The following is a 26535-nucleotide window of genomic DNA, read 5'->3' on the forward strand; positions in this document are numbered from 1 at the left end:
AACGATAATGTACACGCGGATAGACGTTTCACCAGTGAATAGAGTTACATCGTCTCTCATTCTCATGCCAAAATCTGGCTACGTCGCCATCACCCTGAGAAAAGAACTCGAATGCGTAAGTATACCTACGGAAGGCGTGCTCTTCCTGCAGTTTCCGGTCCCCTTTTTTAACCTGTTCGCCACTTCCGAAAGCCGCCACTATGACCGTTTGTGCCTTTTTCAATTTCCGGGATAAGAAGCCTCTCTATCCCACTTTCTCTGTTGAAGCAGCTTTTTCGCGTCGCGAGTTTCCGCCTTTGTGCGGAGAAAAGACTGCAGACAGACGCGAGGAGTTTTAATCAACGAAACCGACGTTACCTAACCTCATAAAAGCGGATGTACCTAGCTGCGGTCTTAGCTACAGCGATTTCATTGCGCCGGCCAAATTCGTTGCCGAAGGAAATTTATTCATTCGAAAATGGGTTGCTATTGGATCGATATTCATTTGATCGCGGCTAAATGAAATTTTAACTTGCGTTCAAACGATTGCTGTTGTATAAATATATTGTTTGTGTGTATGAAATTTAGCATTGGCTAGATATTTAAATGATAGGCAATATAATTTATTTATACGCAGATAACTTTTATAGAATTTGCGTACATAGTTAGAAAATTAGAATTTCACAGCAGAGGTAGGAAATTTAAAGATAATTAACATGTGTACTCTTTTATATCGGTATACGTTATTTCTTTGACAAGGTGATATTAAAAGTTATGAATTGCAATTTATTAATTTGAATAATAGGAAAAGGTTAATTATGAAAATTCATAATTTAGAGATGAGAATTTGATGGAAGGTAGAATTAGAAGTCTTTCAATTTATGTTTACTTTCATTAGAAAATTAATATACAGTATAATACTATCGCTCCTATCAAATAATTACGACCATCATATGCATACAATACAGATGCATACGTATTTTAATTACCTAACGATGAACAAGGCTTCATAAAAATTATGTACATATATCACTTGTAAGCGCAGCTTATATAACAAGCAAGGACATTAAATCGATGTAAAGAATCTGAATTCGTTCGTTTGCTCTAACGGAAAACCATTATACCATCCAGAAATACGATATCTATTAACACAATGAATAAGAAAGGAGGAATCAAAGCATTGGATTTGCATACGTCACGATCCTGCCACTCAAACCAGAGGTACATTAACAAAGTTCAGTTTACACTAGCAATTGTAAAGGTTGAGGAACAAAGACTAAAAGCAGTTCCGCTGCTTGAACTCATTAAACAAAACGGACAATCCCAGCTTATTTCTCAGTTACATCCTCTCAATTCACTAACAAGAAACGAGACCTCAACGATTCTCCAAATCTCTCTCTCTCTTTCTCTTTCTAAATAGCTTTCATGCGAGCTACTTCTGCTTAACCCAGTCGGACGTTTAGAATATCCTCGCAAGCGTTATGTCTCGTTTTCGCAAAGGATACAGGGACAGATCGTAGGGGAGGGACTCGAACGATAGGGTGACCGCACTGTGGAACAAAAGGAGGCTGAGAAGCAGCAGATTTGTATATACTATTGGAGGATCGTTGTTAGGACAACGGAGAAATGTACGAGCGGACAAGGGGAGACAGGGCGAAAGGCCACGGCGAGGGGATAGAAAACAAGTGGGTGCGCGATAGTGCAATCTTCCGGTGGTGTCGCGTTTTCCGGCTGGGCGATTCCTCGCTGAGCTCGGCTCTCTCCTCTGCTTCCACCTCGATCCTCAATTCCCTCACCCTCTCTCTGGTTTTCTATCCTGTTTCTCCTCCGCTGAAATCCTCGTCCTCCTCCTTGTTCCTACCACCACACAGCAAAGTATCCCGTTTCCCTTGCGTCCATCGGCCCCTAAACCTCGCTGCAAAGGCGCCGTACAGCCAGCGAAAGCCTCGTCAGCGAGTGTGTGCTGCCTTTAACGGATCTCCACCGCAAACCTATAGAAACGTGGCGGTCCTCTCGGTTGGACATCCTCTCTGTCTCTATCTTGCTGTCTTTGTCTTTCGTCGCTTTTGCGGTCGTTCGTTTCTTTCAAGCCGTGGCCTGAACACGAATCAGGGTTATTGTGAGCGCAACACACAGCTCGATACAACCTCGCGGCAATTCGTCGTCGATTCCACATTGACGAATGTGCTTCTTCCTTCTGCGGCCTCAACAACCGCTCACGCGTCTCTAGACAATGGCGAACTAGATTCCTGATGATGCGACAGCGAACCGAGCTGACGACGCTCTACGTTTTGCACGGGTCTTTGTCTTCGAACGACCAACCGGAAAGACATCGATGAAACGTAAGCGAATCTATGAGGATGCTTTATCGCAGAATGTAACGTGATGATAGGAGATCCCTTTGGAGTCGTTAGAGATTTCGGTTTCATCAGTTTCAGTATGTTTTCAAGGCTTTTCCAGGATTTTGTTTCATTTTATGGATAGATGATGGATTATTGAACTTCCGAGAGTTTTGGTAGTCCATTTTACTTCATTAAGGAATTCTTTGGATTTACTGTTAGATTTAGGATTGTGGCTTTTTCACTGTTTGAATTTGACAATTCCAATTTTCGAGGGTTTTATTTTGATAGCCATGAGAAAGAAAGATTACTGAGTTTTCTGAAATTCTTTGGATTCATCGTTGGATTCAAATATCGCTGCTAGATTTGGAAGATTTAAGTTCTTTGAATTTTAGAAAGTCGTGTTAACGAACACATAAATTACACTTACTTTTATTAATTACAAATACGTTTCATTAAGTAATGATTCTTAGATCTAATACGCTTAGCTGGTTTATATGCTCACTTTCACTAATTGTACTATTTACTTTAAAAGTGTAATACAATTTTTGTTTCTATTCCTTCATTAATTCCTTTCATTAATTTAAGACAGAAAACGGAATAGACACAGCAGCTCTGCGTTGAAAGTTTTCCTCGACCAGCTCGTATAGTCATTTACCAGATTTCTACCTCTTTTAAGCCAACGGAACTAAACTTTTCAGGCGACCTAATTTAACCAATAGTAATTCCCAACAAAACACCATTGCATATAATTTCCATATAATTAAATCATGGTTACACTAACAAAATCGTACTGTGAAACTTAAAAGTGAAGGCAAGAATTTTAGTTTAGACGAAGAACTAATTTCATCCGAGATATCATAAAAGCAAAAACATTGATCCGGAAGAGGGAACCATTCGGTTAAAGGGAACAGAGGCACGGAAGGAACAGAGGAGCATGTGGTCTGGTTGATTTTTTTTACTCGCGAGCGTTACTAGTCAGATTCGAGAGAGGTTTTTGAGCGGTCGAAAACGTCGACGAGTAAGTCCGACAACCGTGAAAAGCGAGAGCTGCACACATTCGAGGCAGCGTCATTTTGACGAGCAGCGTCGCGAGAACATTCGCACGCTCCGCCGCCGCGTCGAGCATACCACCGACATTACATTGCAAATGCACATTATCTGCATAATAATCCGCAGCCTGTTTCACGCCATCGTGAAAGCAGCAATGTTACCAGCATGGTTGACGAAACACAGAGATCCTTGATTATCAGTTGCGTTAAATTGTGGCAAATTGAAATCAAAGTTTACCCTAATCGATTCTACCCTGTCATCGTTGTCACAAGTTTGTGCAAATCTCTTTGGATGTATTGTAAATGCAATTTCAAAGGATGCCTTGGCTTTTAATTTATATTGGGTTGATATAGCATCTGGCAAATTTCTATCGCCAGATCTCGCTTGTATATTCATTAGATTATCTTAGGAATTCAAGGTTTTATATGTAAAATCTAAATAATCTGAAAAATCAACCACTATAATAGATTCTTAACGACACATAACCAGTTCAATTCTATTATTTTGGGAAAGATTAGTTATCATGGACTTTTATCAAGTCTATATTCTTAGGATGGATAAAATACGTCATATAATAAAAAATAAATAACTATATATTAGCAGTGAGTTAACATTCGTGGCATAAAACTAACATTAAGTAATGAATTTCTCAATTATAAAATTTACCCTTTTACAAAAATAAGCTGATTATAAGCCATTAATAATCTAGTATAGTAATTGATCCGATTGCAAACAATCAATTGAAAATATATTGTATCTGCAAAACCTTTAATTTGTATAGGAACGTATTAAATTAAACTTTCCAGACTACTGAAACTGGTAAACTGAAACTAGTAAAAATGTCTTACATTCCCATGAATTTATTACTATAATCTTCTTTAAAAAACATTGATTATAAATCAAAGAGCTCGACATACAATTATTCTTCTTGAAGGTTGTATATTTTTTATCGTCAGAATAATTTCGTAAGAAGTAAAACGATTGGAAATATATTGAAGGCTATATTTGATACATGAACAAAGGAATAAAAATACGTTCTTTTTTTAATCCAATATTATAAATCAATTTTTTTAACGAATGATCTGTCGATTTCTTGTATTCTTAATTTATCGTTGCATAAGATTTGATATTAATTTAATAAGAGGAACTCTTTGATTCTTTATCAAGAGTATCTTTTTATACATTTTTCAACCTTTGACATTTTGTGTTAAAATACTTCTTTAATATCCTATCAATAACCATGTAATCTTCTTTTGATGGAAACCAGGCTTTGCTGTTGTTAACGAGGTTCCTGAAAAACCGATACCTTTTTCAGTCATATTGTTATGTCCTAGCCATTTATTGTCGCCAGACATCGTTTGAAAAATGGTTCTATTTTTTGACAAGAGAACAAAGGAGCACAAATGGAGACACTGTCAATCAAGTTCTTTTCATATAACTCATACGCTAGCAAAATATCACGTTTTCTTTTATACCAAAACATTCTCGTCTTCCTACACGGATAACTAGACTTTAAAATCTCTGTAACGCATAATTTTAATTAATTTATACACACGCGAGAGTTTCTCGGTGGCGATTCCACCTTTGTCAAACCTTTGAAAGTTTATTTTTGAAAATTATGAATTTCAAGACGAAATTTCTTAATTAAACCGCCTTATTATATGTATTAATTTCTTTACAATTTATAAAATGCAACTCAATCAAAAATATAAGTTTCCGTTCAAAACGATACGTTTCATACTTCCTTTTTCGATATTTATTGTGAAGTTGTAAATTTATGTTTTATTCCGTAGTTACCTAAAAAGATACAACATTTTAGAAGCTTCCGAAATATACTAATGGATACTGAATTCGATACAAATCGATACGTATGTTTAACGAAAATCAAATGATAAAGTCATTGTTTTTCTCCTTGCATTATATATCTTCTCGTCACTAATTCTAGCGCTATAGAGAACAGTTATGGTAAAAGAGAAGGAAAAAGAGGGTGCCATAGAACTTTATAACATACAATTAATCGATGAAGCTTTTCTACGATACCGATCAATTTGATTTCTTCGGTTCGACTTTTATATTTTAGTTGCTGGTAATTCTAGCGTTAAAGAAATTTTATAATAAAAAGATCGAAAAAGAGGACCAAACGGAATTTCGCAACAAATTAATCGGAGAGGCTTTTCCACCGCACCGTGTCGATATTTTGTCCAGCATGGTTAGAGGCCTGGTATACCAACAGGTCCCTGCTTTCATGAACAGGCAGCTACACGTGTGTACATACGTGTCCCGTGTAAGCGTGTCGAACACCAAGATCAATATCCGGATGATATCACTGTCGTCATATCGGGACGAAATTGCGAGCAGGGCCGCGTTAGCGAATTCGGATTTCACGTTACAATAAATTGATAACGAAACCAGTGGGGGTTTCCTTCGTGGCTGGATAGGCAAATGCGATTACGAACGTAAATTACGTGGGTAAACTGAGGAATTTATGCATAAAAGAATGTAATTGACCTGGCTGGATAATTATGAACGCATCTTCTTCCTTCATATGAGCGTTTCGGTAGATATCAAGCTATTAATGGCAAACCATAATTTCATAAATATTTCAAATTATTTATATTTCATAAAATTGTAGAATTTAGGTGATAGAAATAGCGGTTAAAAAAATATTAAACGAATCCTTGGAATTCTGTTTTATAACCGCGGTGTTAAGAAACATGGTTTGATAATGTAAATTACTTAAAGTAAAACGAGCAATTTTTCTACGAAAATAGAAATTCTTTTCTCAAAAAATTCTCAAGTGAAAATTCACTTAGAGTATCAGCTTATCTACTTGAGAATTAAATTTGCCTCATATTAGAGTCACATTATTACAATTCAGTTTAAAACACCGTATATAATCGAACAAACTGTGCACCCTTATACCAAAGGAATGAAAGTGGACGTAAGAGGAGAAAACGGAAGAACAAGAATTGGTATGTCAGTTGTGGCAAAGGTGGGTTGACATTTTCCAGCGCGGCGAAGACGAGAACAATTTGTCGGGTCGTTTAAACGGGCGTATAAACGTTCTCCGCGCGCGGCCTTATTATTATTCCACTCGACTATCTTGTAAAGCACGCACAATCGTCCCGACCTCGTCTTATTCCGCTTATTTACCTCTAAACTGACAACGGACTAGCGCTAATCCGGACACACTTCGCGAAATTGCCTTCCTCTCGGCTCGTTTCTCGACACGAATCCGCAGGCAATGATTTTGATTAAGCATCCGGTCCCCTCAGACCATCGTACTCTCAGGCATTAAATCACCGTGCCCCAAGAAGGAAAAAAAGAAAAAAGAAGAAAAAGAGCCTGGAGTTCCTCCTGACTGTCCCCATGGAGAAGTTTTCTTAGCTGGGAGAATAATGACGGAGTTCCTGACGCGAGAAAGGAAGTTAGATGCCGATGGCAAAGCACAGATAGTACGATGGAATTCCAGCCAGTCCTTCCCTCCAGTCCATTGCAGTCCTTTATGAGACTGAATATTTCGAAACAGGATACGTAACCAAGCGTAAACAGCTTTATGATGGCGGTTCATTTGATCGAAGCGTTGAAGCCGCAAAACGGGCTGCTTCGTTATTAATGCGACCTCGAAAGAGACAAGAGTTGAAGTAAATTTCCTGTTCATATTCGTGGTCCACGTCTGAAGCATAGTTAAGTTAAAGAAGGCATATAATAGAAATTCTATTAAATGTTGAATTGATAATATAAACATATGTAAGTGTTTATATGTAACGCCTTGCATTAGCCTATATTACTTTTTAGTTTAGTTACATTAGTTTATATTATTTACGTGGTTTTTATATGTTTTTTGACATTGCAATCTATCATTTGTTAAAAACAGGATACATTAATATTTCAGTGGAAATAACTAGTCATTGTAATAATATTATATAGAAAATAAGATATTTTTATATACAAAGTGAGTTGTCTAATATAATAATCTTGGTTTATTAATAAGATGTTTGTTATATGAGGAAATGTTTGGAACATGGGTTGCATGATATTAAAGTACAAGTAAAAGAAAAGTACTGTACAGAAATTAGATTTTTCTTATTTTACTTTTTATTTAGATAAGATTTTTAAATGACTATAACAATGTATCATATTATATTATATGAATATTTATTTCACATAGAATTTCATATAGATGTTCATAGATGAAGTTTAAATATTTTTTTTACATACATATAAATACACATAGATCACAGGAAACAACGTTGAAAGCTGTGCAAGTTCATAAATCAAAGTGTCAATAATGCACGGATGATAAGCTTTCAGCACATTACCTGGGGAAAAAATGAAATAAATGCGTGAAGAAAGATAAGACAACTGAAAAATGAGATATTTTATAACGTACTTGCACAACAATTTTCGTTTATTGCATATTTAGCAAGTTATAGACTGACTTCGAGCATCTTTGAACATGCAACGTATAGCATATTTTAAGACAGAATCATCAAATTTATTTTAACAAGAGGAAAAAGCTATTAGATAGTTACAAATAATTATTATTTTCTTCAAACGAAGCTTAACATTTCGAAATTATCCCATTGCAATTTGCAGATTTTATCTCACAAAAACTATATGTTTAATTACATAAGAATATACGATGACAATTGTTTTGTTAGTAAATCTGATAAAAACGCATTATTGAGCCCATTGAGATTTATTAAAATGTAAAAATAACACCCGCAATATATACAAATCAAACTCAAGTACTATATTCCTTAGTCCCATTCAAGAATGTTGATTTCACTAACTGGTGTGCTTGGCAGAATGGATATAATGAGGCACTTGAGACACGTTCGAGTAGCAAATGGAGTGAGATTCGTGAAATTATAAATCACATAACCAGTATACGTGTTATCGAATACAATTCTAAACTTCGCAAAGGCGTTAATATCCATGAAATTTTTAAGAGTTTACAAAAACATAAGTCATTATTCCATCGAAATCGCAGATGGAAATGTTAGTCCCATTGTTTTTTCAATTTCTTTCATTTAATGAATTAAAAGGCAGAGCCAAGCTTAAAACATAAAACCACAATCCTTATCAATAATCATTCTACAGTATAAAACAATCAATTTACATACATATTACGACATCAACATCACCCAATATCAACCATAATCCATAGTCAACATATATCTCCTATCTTTCTCAATTAAATTTTTACTGCATCAGAAGTTACGTTCAGTCCTCTCCAATTACGCTAATTATTTATACTTGGTTAGTTCGCACAACGTCCTCGCCAGCCAACTATACACACACGCTCGCCTTCTTAACCAGCCAGTGTCTCTAAGCAGTGCAATAATGAAATGCGTTTGATACTGTCGTCTCCTCACTTTCAGCAAGAAACCGTCGAAACTGGCATATAGAAAGATCCTTTGTGATACTGCGACCACGGTGGTCCATGTTCGCCCGGAGAAAGAAGAAAAGAGCATACAGGTTTCCTTTCTCCACCTGGTCCCTCGTCGTCGACCCTCTTATCCCCTTTTCTGTTTCCGCTTCAGCCCGTGCGCCACCCGTTACTCTCGTTTGCCCGCAAGAGGTAGAAACAAGAAAGGCAGTCAGCGGAAATATTTCGACGAATCTCCCCGGACGCATACGAGACCTTCTTTTCGCAAGAATTCCACTCTGAGACGTGTACTTTGTGATAGAGGAGCTGTGTAGTAAAAGAACAGAGACGAAGAAAACACTTGTATGCTTACACGGGGCCGACACAGGATAGAATACGGCGGCCGACGTAGTCGTGTCGGTTGGCTACGTCCATGGAATAATACCCGCGACATATGAACAGATACCGCTTTTACATAGCTCTCTTGACGCTCACTAAGCCACCAACCATCTACTACTTGGGCAGCCGGGTGGTTGCAAAACAAAATTGTACAGCCATTTATTTGTAGAGCAATGAAAGCTCATTCGTTGCAAATACTAATATGCAAGGTGCCACAGTAATCATGGTACAACCGGCGAAAGCGTTGTTCTACTGAGAAAAGTAGGTCGAAAATATGGAATAAAATTTTCTCAGTTTCTATATTTTATAGATACTTTTATAGCTTTACGTAATATTTGAAAGAAATCGAGAGATAATAGCTGCTTGAATATTTTCTCAGTTATTTCTGAGATTTCTAGTGGCTTACGCAATTATTCGAACATTTATGAAAAACCTTTACGAATATGTTTTGTACGTTATATGTAACATTTTGACATTAGCACTGCAATGGGACTGGGCTATCATTATGTCGATAAAATTAGAAACAAATGTCAAAATGTACGTAGAAATCGCAGGATATTTAGTACCCGCTTGAAATGAATGCATTGTAACTTCTGTATTCACTTTCAGATTCGTTTTAAGTTTGACCAATATAGTCGTGACGACCGTGTTTCATTACAGTTCTAATGAAATTTTAAACTGTTCTATTGAACATGTACAGTGTATTTTCGATCTTAAACTTTAACGATAATTATGAAATGGCATATTTGTGGCTGTTTGAGTTTCGATCGTGTTTTCAATAGCACGTTTTGCTCCGACGTTTCAGGGCAGACTCGAACAAGCGAATCAGAATATTCACGAAACGTCAGAACAAAACTACCATTGATCAAAAAGCACGACCAAAATCCGAAGAATCATATAATATGGAGATAAAATTTTTCTGCGGAAAACGTTCGAGTATTTTAGCGAGTTAATGTACATAACGATGGAACGGATAAGCAGAAACCCTTGCGTAGAAGAGAGGTTGATTTGCTTCGTAACTACGGAGGCATTAAGTACTACTTACTACAAGAGGATTTCCGAACTGCTAACTCTTGTCTGCTGTGGGATTGAAACATCATCGGGTCAAAGTAATGTCTTGTAATTTGAGGATTTCAACTTGTACTTTTGTAACATGAACGGGCTTTAATTTCTTAATACATCAATTGTGCGTTTGTTCATTTGGAATAAGAGAAGATCAGGGCCACATAATCGTTTACAATATCGCTTGAAAATTTCTTTTAAGCTATAGTCACGCAGGCAATCGTAAAAGTAATTGTAAGTTGAATTGCGTTCAAAGTTTCTATATTAGTTCGCATTTCCAATGGGAGGGAAAAGGGATTGGAAAAGATTGTTCGAATTATTAACTTTGCAGAATTTTCCTTTTTTGCGGAACATTCTAATTGTAACTCAGATTTTATGAAAGAATTACAGAGTTAGTGAGTTTCTCATTATCTGAAAGTGATAGTAGGTGTTTATGACTGAAGAGTATAAACAATTTTGTTGGGAAGTAACATTTATTAGGGATTAACGCATTATTATTAACGCAAAAATCTAATAATATGACAGTAATTTACTACTTATTAATTCTCATTTCGTGATTTTAATAGATCGCTAAATTTGCATCCTTATGGAAGCACATTAGTTTCGATTATAATATTCGGTCATTATTATATTATTCTAAATATATATTTCATCAATTTCCGCCTTAACGAAATGTGGTTTCACGTAAATTACACGGCCTCGTAACGTTCAGGATTGCATTTAAAGGGTCGAGCAAATACGTGAGTCGAATTTAGTTGTATTTCGTATATTGACTCATTCAGTCGTGTATGGGGTTTGGCTATCAACCGCAAAACGAGTTATCTGGACGCAATCTACTTCTTTCTTTACTTATAAGAACCCAATCATCTAGGAACGATAGCCGTAGGCTACGTCGCTGCATAACGTGACTCGTTTATTAAAAAAGTTTTTAAAAATTTATGAACGCCAAATTTTAGATTATAGCCATACAAGTGCATATAGGAAAGTTCAGAAAATAGCTGTGAAAAATATAATACCTGCTTTAAATCCGTTCTTTCTAATCTTTATGTTTCCAAATGACTTATTTGCACTGAACATTGTGTAGCTGACTTTATACAGTACTCGACGTGCTCGACAATAAAAATTTCAAGAAACTACTATAATTCTATCTTTTTGGCTTTTTTAATAACATAATTACATTGCATTTCTGTAATTGCCTCACAGTTAATAGTAAAGATTTCAAAAGTCAGCTGTGAAGATTTATTGCCAATTTTTTCATTTTTTAAAAAAAGAAGATTATGAAATTCGATTTTCTCATGAAGTATAATGTTTGAAAATATTTCGTAGTAATAATAGTAACTTCATCTTTTATATAGATATCGTATACATTATACATTGTATTTGAAATGTAAGTTACAGAACAGTGATACTCTGCTACTGTTCGTATATTACATCAGGAGCTGCCACGTGAGTTCAGCAGAAACTCGGCAGGGTTTGCATACTGGAAAGTTTTTGTAATATCGCAAATGGATCGCGACGTCGAAAAGGTTAAAAATGTACCACTGATACAGAAATATGGAGAATGTTATATTAAAGTATGAAACGACTTGTTCGAACTTTCGATATAGTGTATGTCATTCAAAAAGTCCAATGTATTTCTAATGAGATATTTCACGTTTCTGCAATTTGTATTTTTATGTGTCAGTAACTTTTGAAATTTCTAATCTTTCAACAACGTTTGTGTACATATCACGAAACCTCTGATGAAAGAGTAAATTTTTAACTACGATATTTATGACATATTAAGATATTACATTGATGCAAAAAGAAAGGGTGATATCAAGTTGATACCAAAATACATTTTTATTTTGTAATAATTAGTCTCTCTTTTTTACTGTATTAGTTAATTTTATTGGATAATAGATTAGCTCCTTAAGGTTACATTCACTTTTGAGAGTTAAGAATACTTCAAAATCTCTGGCTTAATCTTTACCAGTTCTGAAGATTATCTTACTTCACAAGCTCTTTATAATTCAAAAGCTTTTAAGCTTCTAAGACGCTCATTGACTAATTAACCATTTTGTAAATCTGTTAATCTTAATTTATGGTACTGGTTTTCAATATTAACCAAGTGAACGTTTTTATTAACGTATGTGTCCTATACATCTCGTTTGTGTCGGAATCGTTAATCTGATTTCCGATATAGAACCTGATATCACCAATTTTCTGCAATTATTTTCATTATTTTTGAAAAATTCTTTTTAATTCGTGTTTAAGTAATACTCAGCTGGGAATAATATTTGTCTGAATTCGATCCTTTATATCAAAGGGAAGGAAAGATACATTAGTGAGACGGGCAAGTGAGATTGCATTTCATCTAGGATTTAGGATTTCATAGTAGATTTGGACGCAGATATATTCGAGATCAGGTCAGAAAATTATATGTAGGAAATAGAATAGTTAAGCGAGTGCTTTCTGGGATTGTGTTTTCGACGTGCATCCCTAGAGTGTAAGAAAGTCGCCACAGTCACTTCTAGTGCACTAGCGCCTGCTCCATGTTAGGTAACCAGAATCGCTTTTATTAAAGTTAGACGGCCAGAATTCGTCTGAGAATTTTACCAAATCCCATAAAAATAACCAACATGTCATGAAGGAGATGCCATGGAAACTCTGACAAGAGAGATATCTGAGTAACTGGGATCTTGCAACGAACAATTGTTCACAGGTGATAACACGATAGTATTGTTCCTACGCTCGTTGCATAGGCTAAATCGGTCGGGTATCGGGATCGAGGGGGAAAAATTTGAAATTGGTCGTTAAGCCGGCACCGCAAATGCATTTAAGCGTACGCCACTGTTCAAGAACCCATTCGAGCACCGTGTCAATATAAATGTAAATGTCATTGGGAGGCGCGCGAGCGCATACATTGACGGTCTCTGGAGGACGATTGCTCGCGGAGAATATTGCAGATGGCCGTATGGGACGTCCGCCGCAATTGAATTGCCCTTCGGATTGGAACGTATAGAAATGTGCACTGGCCGGCGCACTTTGTTTCGCGTATCGATCGTTTCACAACCATTGGGAACACCGGGGATCCGCAGAGCCGAGCGTCCGCGCGACGTCAAAGAGTGCTCCATTTGATCCGCGGCCTGTTACTATTTTGTTGCACGCCGGATTCGCCTCCCGATCGCTCTGGCCCTCGCCATTCACGTCGCCACGTTCTACACACACGTACAAACACGCACACACCAGAGGACCCACTTGCTGGCTGCGATCCTCGCGATAACTCGATATACATGCCTCCACGCGCAACACGCTAATTCGAGTTGATGTACATTACGATGATTGAACGAATAAATCATAAAGCTGTTACCTACGCCCGGACTGGCCGCTGGGATTTTGCTGGACCAATCTTTCGCGCTTTGTCTGCTCTCCAATTTTAACTACTTATTCCAACGCTACAATATACAGTTACTGAATTGCTGGTCGAATATTCCAAATAACTTGAGTTGAATGCTTTCTAATTAGTGATTTGTTGACTAATTAATGATTAATTAATTTAATGATTTACTAGTCTTGAAGTATTTTATATTATAAAATTGGTTTAATAAAATGTACATAGGGATATAGGTTGGTTTTGATGGAGCTTGTGAGGAGCAGATGAAAAGATAATTGTTTTTATAAATATATGAAATATACATCGCTCAGAAGTAGTATTGATCAATTTCATAAATTAAGAAGTAAAGAAGAGCGTGTTTAGTGGTACGATTTCTCAGAAATTTCTTTGCAATTCGCTGTTATTTATGTTATTTTCTTGCACTATATAATTTTTTTTGAGCGAACGTTTTACGTATTTTTCGGAATATCTACTCTTAAATTACATTATCTATTTGCCATCATACTGTGACAGCAAAACTTGATCTATTTAACGATCAACATGATTCATGGTCGATTAACATTTGAATAATTGACAGATCTAAAATTAATCTCATAATCATTTTACTAATCTACACGAACACTCACATAGTAGGAAGTATGCTATAAAATGACAAAAACTAAAGAGGCAGATTTAATGTTTGAGAAGTCACTAACAAGGACAGAAGCAAAAGCGAAAACACGTTTCTTTAACCAGTCGAGTCTTAAATTAGTAGTAACTCAACAAGGTATATAAACAGCCCTCTGCTTTTGTGTTAGATGGCCACTCGTTTTCGAAATAAATGGGGCTCCTCTTCATAAACAGCTCCCAGGACCCGGCAATTTGAAGCATAGCTCTTGTAAAGAACTGCGCTTTCCCACTTCCAGTTCACTCCTAGCAAAGAGCATCTTCGTAGTTTCAACAGCAACGTAACAAGAGAATCTTAATTAGCAACAAACGTTTTACCTCGTGTACCGTGGATCGTCTGGTTTCAGCACATACACAATTATCCCAAATAGTTTTCTAATTACTTGTTCAGTTATTAGTGGAGACTTCCACGTATACAGGATGTTTCATAAAGATAATACAAAAAATTCTAGAATTGTATTATTAGGTTATTAGATTAATCAAAAGGTTGTGTTGTGTGTACGTTCTTTAAGAGGAAAGAAATCACTTGATTTAGCTAAAATTCCAAACAGTTAATCTTCTATATAATATGCATATATTTTTACTTGCAATTGCTCTTCATCTGCATATTCAATTAATTTCGAATTGTTAAATGTTTCATTCATGTTATTAAGATACACCCTTTAATGTCTCTAAACTAATTAGAGTACTGATCAGAGTACTGGAGTTTTTTTCTCTCAAAGAATTTTAAAAAAATTTAAAGGAAAATTTTTACCTCAACCATCGTTAACTTAAAATTCTATCGACCGTTACACGTCTTTTAATACATTGTTTGTTCCAACGATGAATCATTTGTACCCTAACAGTAGTATTGAGCGCTCGTCTTTCTTCATGAAAATTAAAGAAATCATAAAATTTCTTTAGCTCGAACAATTAATTGACATAATACTAAAATACAGAGCTGTGTTTATATAAATTACAAAATTCAGAAGCTCATATTAGCCAACCATTTTCTATCCAATTTACCAATTACTACACCCACAAACTTTCCAATAGATCCCCAAAAATTATCTGCTCGTTGCTCACAAAATCTCCATACGCTTTTTATCTTTTTCAAACACCTTTACGACATAACTTTACGATGGTGGAAACCGAAAAAAGGGGGGAAGAGAACCGGGGAAAGGTGGAAAAATCTCGCGACTTTTAATCTTTCCAACCGCGGTATACGCGATTCCATTAAATGTTGCCGCGATCGATGTTCCAGACGGTGCACATACCGGGGCCCGTTTCTCTATCAGTAATTAAAAGGGTGAGAACAGGATAGAATGGAAAATACGACGAAGAGCCGCGAGCCTGGTGGTGAAATATGAAAGCTGCTTGAGCCGAGGCTTTTTCCACCCGCTTATCTGGAGCTTTACGCGCGTTATTCGATTTTCGCTTGTGTGCATTGTTCCCGGCGTAGCAGCGGAAACAAAGCGTTATCTTTAAGCCGAAACAATGTTCCTCTCTCAATCCGCGCATGAAACAACTGGCTGCAGCCATCTGCTCGAATCGCTATCATCGATCACGTGTGTGATGTATGCCCCGATATCGACATCGAATCCCTTTTTAACACAGACGAATGACTGCCGCTCGATGGAACCGTGGAATTTTTTTTTCGAAAGCGAGATCTCGCTACCCGCGACTGTGGTGTTTGCTTGGTCAGCGAACACGGAACCAAGCGTTCGATTTACATCGGCTCTTCTATTGATTCGACACCGCACCGTGACTTTTGCTCCGTTCGAGCCGCTTCTCCTCGCCAATGAGATCCGTGAACTTCAGAAAGTTATCGGATCTACGTACATATCGACTGTTTTTCAACTCTTCTGCCAGACCTAGAATCAATAGGTTAGGTGGTTTCGTGCGCGCAAATTCCGTTTGGAAACCATTGCTTTTCTGTGACTTTCGTGTTAATTTTTTAGAAACGCCAGAAATATAAATCCCTTCGAGCTGTTGAGTCTGAACAATTTTAGGAGATCGATGAGAGTGGGCATTGAATGTTTGTAATTTTGGAGGAAAGAGGGCTATTAAGTTGGTTGAACGGTAAGAATTTAAGTGGTCTTTTTAAGGAGTTCCAGTATTTGGTATATGAAACTGGTCGTGGAGATATTTATGAATTTAAATTGTTTATATGTATTTCATAGTTTGTTTCTCGAGAATTAAATATTGATCATATACATATAGAATGAAGTGAAGAAGCGAATAAGAAATGAAGTTAATTAGCTTAGCTTCTAAAAGTCTATCCATAATAAAAATTACTTTGCCAACTCGTTGAATGTGTTAACAAGTCATTCACAGCTCGCTGCTCGTATCACTAGAAAATCATTTGAGAGTATTGTTGCTAAGAAACAAAAGAAAGCTTCCGAAATACGATTTAACCTGGCAAGTTCCAGCAACTCATTCCCCATTACATGTATACCAGTTCGTTCGCAACAAGCCCTTTAGTAAGAGCACACGGCGGAAACACAAGTAGCAGCAGCAACAGCAGCAGCTTTTCTCCGTCTGGTGCACGTGTACAAAACCTCGATACAAGGGTGCTAAACTCACCACAAGGGGTGTCTTCGTTCTAAAGTTGGAAACTTATCCCCAACTACCAGCTGCGAGTGGCACACTTGGCCTGGAGTAAGAGAGAGAGAAACTTCGTTGCTTTGATCCATATTTTATTTAGTTCGCGGGCAAAAAAAGGGCAGGAAGACCAAAGAAGGGAATGGTAACCGCTGGTCGGTAGACGATAGAGTGTTAGTGGCACCGGCAATGGCCGACAGAGGGGCAGCTTAGGGCGAAGTATAACCGTTCTCACACTTTTACGACGCTCCTGGTTAATTTGCTGTGCAATTGCCACGTCCTCGTACCGCTCTGATCTCACGGTATCCAATTTTTGCGTTCACGCCTCGAGATTCACCCCTTTTATTCCTCGTATCTTTCATGCGTCCCTGATGTCTCGTAGAAAAAGTGTAAACGGGATGGCGAGGTATTAAAATCGGTCAGTAATGAAAGTTTAGGGGTTTCAAAGACTGAGATAAATAATTCGAGACTTTTTTAAGATGGGGTGAAGAGCCTTAAAGAATGAGTGACAAATGTCTTGAGAATGATTCGAATCTTATTAACATTTTTAGCAAATTATTGTCTGGGGTTTGAAACTTGTGTAAATACAAGTATATGGAATATATCTATTTTTAAGCAGATTATGTTTGCTTGATCATATTAAATACATTATATTTTATACATAATAGATATAATTGATGATTATATATAATTATGTCAAATAGAGTATCATAAAATGAAGGAGAAAATCGTGTATATTTAAAGTTGTAACAAAAGTTTCATGTATATGCAAGGTGTCTGTTTTAATGTTTTATACAAATATCCTGATCTTATGACCCATCTAGATGACAATGATAGAAATTGATTTAAAGAAGCATACGGTGTATATGTACATGCAGAATACGGGCAGCTTCTGATCTATCAAATTAGTTATTAACAATTAGTATCTTTACATAATGTAAGTTAAGTAAATGTCCTGCGATCTACGTCATTGTCTCTTTGCATATAGCGTTCGTTATTTTACGTCGGCTAAGAAGCACTCGTCGTGTATAAGGAGGGAAAGATTAACAGGGTTGAGCTTAAAATTAAATTTATGCTCCTGCGAGTTTCTGTAATATCCCCGGTGGCTCGTGTATCTCCGCATTTGCGCGACTTTGAGTTATCAAAATAAGTACAGGATAAGGAAGAGGTAACTGCTAATTCTCTTCTCTCCCTACTATTTTTAGCTGGATTTGAAGGAAATAAAGTGGAATTTTATAATTGGATATTTAACAAATCGTTACCTCGAGTATGGTAATGTATGTATACTTTGTTAATTGTAATTTGGAAATATTTAGTTAGCTATTCAATTATTTTAGTAATAAAATGTATTAAGCCGTGTGTCATTTTATTATGTAAAAGTTTAGATACGTGTAATACCTTATTTGTATCTTATTAGAAATTTCTATTTCCATTGCTTGTGTTATATACCTACTAAAAAACGTTTGTTCACAAATACTATTTCTGTATTCATCATTATAAAAATATTCTCATTTTTTTATAACGAGAACACTCAAACAAACATTTCAAAAAATGTTTTCTATTTCTGTAATTAAAAATTGTTTAATTGTAAAAAGAGAGATATAATTCTTTTCCATCGCGTTCTACCTACAGGGCACTAAAACAATTTTAACAAACATAAAACATTAATTTTTTTTTTGTTCAACAAGCTAATTGCAATGGAAGTAGAACATTTATCTTTCCAGCCCAGTTCACTCAACAGGGATGAGTTTTTGGTTCATAACCTTTTTTTATTTAACTTTTATTGTCGAAAAATTGTGCATGATATTTGAGTGGGCACATCGTATTTATATATATCGAATACCATTCTTTATACAGGTATTATTTAATTTGAAAATTCCGTTTTCAATTCTTCTACATATATGTGTATTACATATAATGATCGTTCTATTAACATGCTTAAAAAACATGGAGTTTTAACTGAAAGTACTAAGTGAAAATAACTTCAAATATAATCTTCATCGAATTGAGAGATAAAATTCCGGGGAAATTAGAAAAGGGATGGGACGACGAACAGAATTTGCGAAAGTCCCCAGTAGCTCTAACCTTCCATACATTATCATGAAAATAGACGTCTTTATTATCGAAAACCGTCAAGTCACCCAACGGTAAGTCCAAGGATAGAAAAAAGATGAAAGAGATATCGGGGAATCGATTTTTTATCTATCGGTGGAAAGGATGAAATGCCATGGAACGTTGTGCGATCGTTTAAACCCGCTTTTCCAACAAACACGAACATGAAAGCATAATTTTCCTTTCCTTCTCTTTCACCGAGCTGCGCTGCGTTTATTTAGAGAACTCTTTTGTTATTTCTATCGATCGCCATGTTTGCGAGAAATTCCAGCGTTATTTGCGCAGCAATAATTCTTGTAAAATTTCCAGTCACAAGTACCATGGCGAATCTGGCGAGTAGCTGTGTAACGAAAGGCGAAGTCCATGTTAATTGGATTTAACAGTTATAGTTAGATGCAATCTTGCTCGTAATTTATTAGTAAAATTGTATCAGAAAGCTACGCGAGTTCACGTGATAATTTTAACAATGGGGAAGTGCCTCTATATTTTGTGATTATCCCACATATCGACTTTTAAAAACGAATAGAATAGAGCAAAATATATTCTATATTCTATACGACGAATACGTTGCTTTTTCAAATATTTAGAAATAGTTCAAAATTATACTTTCATAAATGTAACAAAGATTTATTTTCGTAGTAGCGCTAGTGGCAATATTGAAATTTAAAATAACAGGGATATTTCCATTGAAAACGTGCAAACTCATGAATTAATCAGTCTTACAGGAAGTAGGACAATTCTTGAAAACCTTTCCTTCAACGTCGATCGAGATATTTTGCGAATGTCATTTCGAGGCATTTGAATTCAATTTTCCAATATTTTCCAATATTTACCGTGAAATAATATTACGGCTTTATGTTTCCATATTTATAGTATTGACCAATGGGTAATGTTATCTATATCGCACATAGCATTGAAGATAATTTTCTCAAGCTGGTATCGGTTTTCGATAAATTCGAGAGATTTGCTTCGAATACGGATGATGATGAGATATTGAGCGTCTTTGAAAGTAACGGTTTGATAATGCATTCAAGAAATACCTCTTTTGTCGAGGAATCGGAAAATTTATAGATTTGTACAGATATTCGATGCAAATATTTGACTGTCAGCTTACGCTACCTACGTAAATTTCATCATTCCATAAAATATTTTAAATTCAACTTAGGATAATAATGAAACTACTCGATTATCTATACTGCATCTAAACTTTAGTATTTGTTCAAACTAGATATTTAAATCAAATCTTAATATTTAAACTGTTATAATGAAACGATTAATATCATTTTAATACTTTAATGCAAATATTGAAACGATTAATTAAAAAGAAACTGAAATATTATACAAAGATATTTTTATGAATTAAGTTTGAAGATATTTAGTATGTTCCCAAAGCCTCATTAATTTCACCGTACTTCCACTGTCAATAGCTTGACCTCGTATATAATTTTTCCTCTCTCTGTGCTGAACATGGACAGATGACAATATGTTGCGCATGAAAAACGACTCGTAAAAATTGCAGCCCGATCGATTCCTTCTGGTTAATAAATGTGAGGAGAAGTAGTTCACGTGCCAAATTTTGAACTGTCTTTACAGTAAGGTGCTTTCAGAAAATATTAAAATAGTATATTTTCCGGTGCTTCTCCAGACTTTCCTTCAATATCTCTATTTTAATACAATTTATTAAATTTCCACAGAAAGATTCAAATATTTTAATAAAATATGATCGTTAACTCAATCGCTTCTTCCACTTTTAATTTCATAGAGAAAAGAAAATTAAATTTAATCACGGTACAATTCTCCTTATTAGAAAGAATATTTTATTTTCCCGTGATACTTCCGTCGTTCTTTCTCTTAATTGAACCTTGTTAATGATCAAATTATTTCCGCTGCCTTTTATTCCACCACGAAACAAAGCTAAATTAACAATTAACGTCGACAGTACAATGATACACTGATATTTCATTTATTTTTTTCAACAATGGGCTAAAGTAAGGTTATTTAAAGCCAGAGTCACGCGAGCAACGTCCGTCTGGTATGACCCCAGTCTAAGTCACATGGAAGATACTTAAGTCAATTTAACAATGATTAAATTTGTCTTGTAAATTATTTTTTTTATTTTCTTAATTATTTTATTAGTTTTTATAATATACCTTCTTGCTGATTCAAATAATCTTACCATAATATTGTTCGAATTATTTTCTTGTCTTTGATATTTTCTCTTGGTGGACTTTAGACTGCACGATATTTTCTCATTCTCCCGTTACCATATTAGAAACCAATGACGATTTAATCGAATTTGATTATTCTGCGTAAAGTTGAAGATTAAATTTTAACATGTTGAAGCTCAGACGTTTCAAACAACCTTACCTTGCTGTATTTGCTTTGTTCGCTGGTTACCCTTGATATTGTAATGACTAGGCATTACAAGGGAATGGTCGCCGCCATAATACGGGGACGTTGGTGTTACTACGAGGATTTCCATAAATTTCGTACTTCATCCTTTTCCTTTTTAATTCCCCCTGAATTTTTATCCAGGATGTCACGGTAGCGATGCCTGAATTAGTTAAAGAGCCTATCGGAAAAGTGGCGACAGACCGGAACGAAGGAACTCGGGTAAAATACTCCTCTGGGTATATAAAGCTGTATTAGTAGCTTCCACATACAAGTTCGCGGCGCCGCTGCTCCGGGATTTTTGATCCTCCGGGAATTTACATGTAGTCGCGAACCATTCGCCGAGACAAAGTGAATAAACAATGCAGCGAAATTATCTTCAGCAGTTCGCGATTCTGATTACGTTGATTAATATTGGGGAACGCGGGCCAATTATGGGAACTGCACCAACTATCCCACTGTTTTCTCTTCTGGTTTCAAACGGAAGTGCAAGATTCCATTTCAGCTAGTTTCTTCATTGTCGAATTAACATTCTTTTCTAATTAACCGATTCCTTAATTATTATTTAGCTTTCAATGGGTGCAGGTTTTAAGAAGATTTGTCGTAGTTTTATCACCGATTTACGATTTACTTTCGTTCCACAATTGTTAAATTAACATTGTTACGTCGCTAATAACTCAAATAAACAATTAAATAGAAAAGAACATTGTGTTTTAATTGTATATCTTCTTAATTACTATCTAATTTTTGTTAAGTGCAAGCTTTGAAAAGATTGATAGAGTGGAGAAGAAACGGCCAATTGAAAGCCCAATATGCTTCGTTGAATATGAATTAATATGTTCAAAAAAAAGTGAAATAAAATTTCGATCGTGACACAAACATTTTTTAATAGAATATTTCACCTCTTTCCATTTCCATCCATTTTTCTCTCTTTTTTTTACTGTTGTCACACACAAACGAAGATATTGTATCAAAGGTATGGTGAAATTCGTAGGAGAAAAATGTAATAGCAGTTTAACGGGATACGTCAATTTTTCAATTGCATCATCGTTCTTCGACGCGTCGTTCTGTTTTCCCCCATTTCTTTTTTTGTTTGAAATACCTTTTTTCATCGTTTCATACCGTTGATAGATAGATCTAGCTAGGTTCGCCTCTCGATACGAATTCGCCAGTAAAGACAAATCGATTTTGGTCCCGCGTGACTCATGGTTTTACAATAAATATACGCCACGATGGTTGTCGACAGCTGCTCTTATGTCATTATATTCCTTTTTTGATAAAGTCGCTCCGAACGACTTGCTGTTTTCATCTACTGCATAAAATCTAGGATGAAAAATATATTTTCATCTTTTCTTTCATGACATAGACAAAGGATACGGTGGACAGGATAAATGAGAAATTTCATAGAACCAATACCATAAATTTACGTGGATATATATGAGTACAGAAATTTTAAATAAAGAGAAAAAATGTGAAATATCAAAGAATTTATAATTACCATTGCTGTGTATTTTAATATTATAATAGGCTTCACTCGCCTGTTTTAAGGATCTATTGATAAGTTTCTTTGAAGCACACAACATATAATTTACTAAAAAGCTAATGAAATTAGTTATCTCTTTTATTGTTGTGTTGTGTTCACCTGAGCTCCATTATAATTTAGAAGACAATTGTAATTTCAAAGTACATATTCAATAAATAGAGAACAAAAGCTGCTGGAAAGTAGATTTTAATCTCAGACACTTTGTTTATTTTCAAATATATTTGATGATAATCAATGAAAGAAAAATGTAAAAATAATTCCTTCAGTAAAAAATTATAGAAAATTCTACACATTTAAAATTGGAGTTTTTATTGTCAGTAAAGAATTAATGCGTTTTTATGCAACAAGGTCTTGCTTCCTGTAGCAACAGTAACATATTATATTATTGTTAATCAGTAATGATTAACGATTAATCATTGAATGCAATTTAATTTAGCTTATGTGTAATATTACTAGTTAATATGCATACTGTTACGAATGTGCAAGAATTGGGAGATAAAAACAAATTAATTACAAACTAATTTATGAATCTAATAATTATGAGTAAATAGAATTAATACTGAATTAATATGATTTTGTAATATTATCTCAATTTTATGAAAACAAAATGTTTAGTCTTATTAGATATTTCTACACTCATTTCTACGCTTGAAAGTTCAATTTTATGCATAGAAGTAGCAGAAAGTCGAAGTAGAAGCAGACTTTTTAAACTTTAAAGTGCTTTTTATTTTATCCAGTTTACTAAATTTCGCTAATACCGCTTTGTTCGCAAGAAGTTGAAATGCCAGATTATAGAGACTCGAGATTCTGTAAAAGTATGTCAAACTTGTTAAGATCAAGAGTTATGGAGTTCAAAATTCGTATGTTCAAGAAAATGTTTCTTTCCTAAGTGTTAAGTTCTCTATTTAGTATGTTCTTTGAGGGTCTATATTTGTATATAATAATATGAGGATATTGTCACTATTTCTTCCAGGTTTCCTATACTTTCTATGTATTTCCATAAGCTTATTTAAACTTGTACGCAAGTGCGTAACGTTAGCAAATTGAAAGCTTAGTTTTTTTAGTTGTTCCTTAATACCTAATTTACATTATCAATTTATTAATATAGAAAAAGAAATTCCATAATAGATACATCAAATTTAATGCAATCTTTTATTACAAAATAATTTTCTAATAAAAATGTTATCTGTCAAAAAAATGAATGAATATCGAAATAACTTTATTTATTAGATATCTTGCAAAATGTATGTACCTTGTAATTTATAACTGTGAAGCTGTTTATGAAAAGTACCTTGAATTATAAATGGAATAAAACAAATCATTCTCCATTATACAATTTTCAATGAATTTATCAATGAATTTCATTATGACTGTTTTACAATTCGACTGACAAGCATTCTTTATAGCCAAACAATCCATCTGCTTTATAACAATGTTCAATTTCAAACTTTCCGAAATTAATAAATTTCTGACGGGATTTATTCAGATTTATTTTAGCTTTCAAAAATGCTTTTGGATGAAAATATTTTACTATAAAAGCATTGAAATATTATAACAAATTATTACAACATAAATTTGCTTAAATGAATTCACTTTTTGTTAAATTATTACATTTATTAATTACTACATCCTCACGATCATAACATTCACTCGATTACTTTTCAGCATTAAATTTACGTGGCTATCACTAATCGAATATATACACGAATTACTAATTAGTAATTAGTACAAACCGTAGCTATTACCTTTTCTCAAATATTTTTCTGAATGATCATCTTTTCAATTGCCCTGTTTCTAATTTGGATATTTACGTCTTGTCTTCGGAAATGTCGTTGTTCGTTCTTGATTCACCGCGTTTGTTACGCACATTAATCGAACAACAGTTAGTCGAGTGTCACTTGTTTCCCTTGCCTAGGTAGACTAGTCCCGCAAAGTTTACTTTGAGTAGATCAGTTGTGTTCAAAGCGAAACCATGCCATAGAAAACCACGACAGGTGTGTAAATTCCGCCTGTTCACATTAGATTTTACATGCAGTTTATATCGCGTTTAAAATTTTAACTGAAATCTATTTCAAGCTTTTTGGCGATAGCAACACGAATATTACGTTATATAAATGCAGTATAATTGCAAATGCAGCTCGCGGACAATAACTTCCAATTTATTATCATTATGATGATAAGCATGCACCAATCAGCAACTCATTTTGATAACCCACGCGAATAAAATTCGATTTAACTGCACAAGGTCAAACGACATTTGAATTAGATTTTTGAACTTAGTGGATTATTCCTACCTCAATGGTACGGATGGAATAAATAAGAAAAACCCCTTTCAGCGTATGCATGCAACGTAATAAACATTCAACGTGTCCAAATAATGTAAGGTCAAGCCCGTGCATGAAAGGAACAAAAACACTCTTAATTCTCAGAAATAACAAGAACCTCTCCAGCGGTATGTTGGAAAATCCGTCCGCATTTCGTTTGTCAAAATACCCGAGTGTCCCTGGTGCACGTCGTTTTCTTTGCATCAGCATCGAAATGAAGTACCGCGGAGCGTACGAGTAAGAATGACACGTTGGTCCAGAATGACCGGTAACATTTTACTCTAAACACCGGGCAATAAGCCGTAAAGTAAATTTCACGGTACTGAATAGATTGGACGGTCCGCGTAAGCCAGCCAATCCCTGCACATGATGTACATATCCGGGACCGATGAAAAGCCAGAAGCTGTTTCCCGATTGCGTATAACATCAGTCACAGCCGAGATTGCTCCATTAATCGTTGCCTAGCCAGCCGTGATATTATCGTTTCATGATGAGACCACGTCCTAAATAAACGCCAACACGATAGAATAAGCCTGATCGCACGTAGGTGGAAAGCTTGGTGTCTACTTGGGCAACGTGAAAACGGGCCAGAAATGAGAAGATGACGATGACGATGAGAAAGGAAGGCAATAAGTTACGTAGAAGAAAATCTTCTAAAATTGAATATTTACAGTTTGAAGCTACGTTAAGCTGTGCTATGCCAAGTTTAAAGATATTTCCTCCAGTATATATATACACAGAAACGTCTTCACTAAAAGCTAAGTTAATAGCATAACTAAACTAATAGCAGTGTTGTGCTAGCTGCGAAAGCGGTTTCGTACACGGGGTAAGTGACTTTCAATTTGTGGAACGTATCGTCTTTCATGCAGTAAGCTTTGCAAATTAAAGGTTAAAATATCTACTAAACTAATGGTACCTTTCGATATAAGGAGGTCAGTAATTTTTTATAGGGAATATTGAGCTGCATCGATCATTGTATTAAAAAATATATGATTCTATCTAAAAAAGTGAAGTTGATCTTCACATGACGTTTACGCGTCCACCGACTGAAAAACCAATAACATTAACACATGCACCTTTTGAAACCACCCAACTTTTATCTGAAACATTTTCCTATATATAATAACTAATAGTATCGAACATATTTCAACTTAAACTCTTAGCTGATCCACCCTGTATATGTATCAAAGCAAATATTTTTAAATTCAACGTAGCACGGCTTATCTCAGCTTTTCGATGGATCTTCAGCTTAGCTCTAAGAAATATATCTAGCAATCGTTTCACGTTACATATGACGTAAACGGTATCGGCAAATTCTAAAATTCGCATATTTT

The 26535-nt window shown here is 35.2% G+C and overlaps 1 protein-coding gene across 7 annotated transcripts in view; it reads left to right on the forward strand.

Moving 5' to 3' along the window:
- Positions 1-26535, forward strand: part of LOC117163442 (neurotrimin) — a 298534-nt gene that overhangs the window by 198800 nt on the left and 73199 nt on the right. Inside the window, exon 1 of one of the 7 annotated variants that reach the window (XM_076621361.1) lies at positions 25-115. The exons of the other annotated variants lie outside the window; for them this stretch is intronic. Coding sequence (XP_076477476.1) covers positions 112-115 — 4 coding nt within the window. The 5' untranslated portion in view covers positions 25-111. Of the gene's footprint in view, positions 1-24; positions 116-26535 lie in introns of those variants that run through there. 7 annotated transcript variants of the gene reach the window in all.

The sequence above is a fragment of the Bombus vancouverensis genome, chromosome 9, assembly GCF_051014615.1.
Source record: "Bombus vancouverensis nearcticus chromosome 9, iyBomVanc1_principal, whole genome shotgun sequence".
Lineage (NCBI taxonomy): Eukaryota > Metazoa > Arthropoda > Insecta > Hymenoptera > Apidae > Bombus > Bombus vancouverensis.